The sequence below is a fragment of the Bison bison genome, unplaced genomic scaffold (genome assembly GCF_000754665.1).
Source record: "Bison bison bison isolate TAMUID 2011002044 unplaced genomic scaffold, Bison_UMD1.0 scf7180017864370, whole genome shotgun sequence".
In the NCBI taxonomy this organism is placed as follows: domain Eukaryota; kingdom Metazoa; phylum Chordata; class Mammalia; order Artiodactyla; family Bovidae; genus Bison; species Bison bison.
In genome coordinates, this window is record NW_011494942.1 from 12,033,406 (window position 1) to 12,033,945 (window position 540).

Consider the following 540-nt stretch of genomic DNA (forward strand, 5'->3'; position numbering starts at 1 on the left):
CAAAACAACCCACGGAGAGGCCAACGAGGACTTCGTCGGGCCTGTGTTCGGGCTTCTGAATCACTTCCTCCTTTTCAGATGCGTCTGAGCTCGAGATTACGAAGTTGCTGAGAAAGTCCTGCCTCCACCGGCAGCTTCCTGCGAGCGCGCGAGCGGAGCGCACCGCGCTGTCCGCGGGCACAGAGCCTGCCCAGCTACCCCAGGCGAAGGGGATGAGTTCCGAGGGGACCGAGCGCCAGGGCTCCCCAGCCCGCGCTCCCCGCCCGGAGCCCTGGCTTACCCCAGCGTGTTGATGAAACCGTTGACCGAACCCTCCGCGTACAGGGACACGATGTCCCCTATATAGAGGAAGCTGGACATTTTATCGGACATGCTGCTTCATGCTCCGAAGAAGACGTCCCCTTCTCTTCTCAGCACCCGCGCCGCCCTCTCCGGAGAGCCGCAGCGGCAGAGGCGGAACGGAGCGCCCGCCTGCAGCCCAGAACGGCGGCGGCGGCGGCGGTAGGCACGGCCAGAGGGATAGACCTGTGCCGGGAGAGC

General features: G+C 65.2%; 1 protein-coding gene across 1 annotated transcript in view; it reads right to left on the reverse strand.

The window, feature by feature from the left end:
* The window catches only part of ITPR2 (inositol 1,4,5-trisphosphate receptor, type 2), a 586,895-nt gene extending 586,361 nt beyond the window's left edge, over positions 1–534 (reverse strand). The window contains exon 1 of the mRNA XM_010856005.1: positions 281–534. Coding sequence (XP_010854307.1) covers positions 281–372 — 92 coding nt within the window. The 5' untranslated portion in view covers positions 373–534. The remainder of the gene's footprint in view (positions 1–280) is intronic.
* Positions 535–540: the final 6 nt, after the last annotated feature.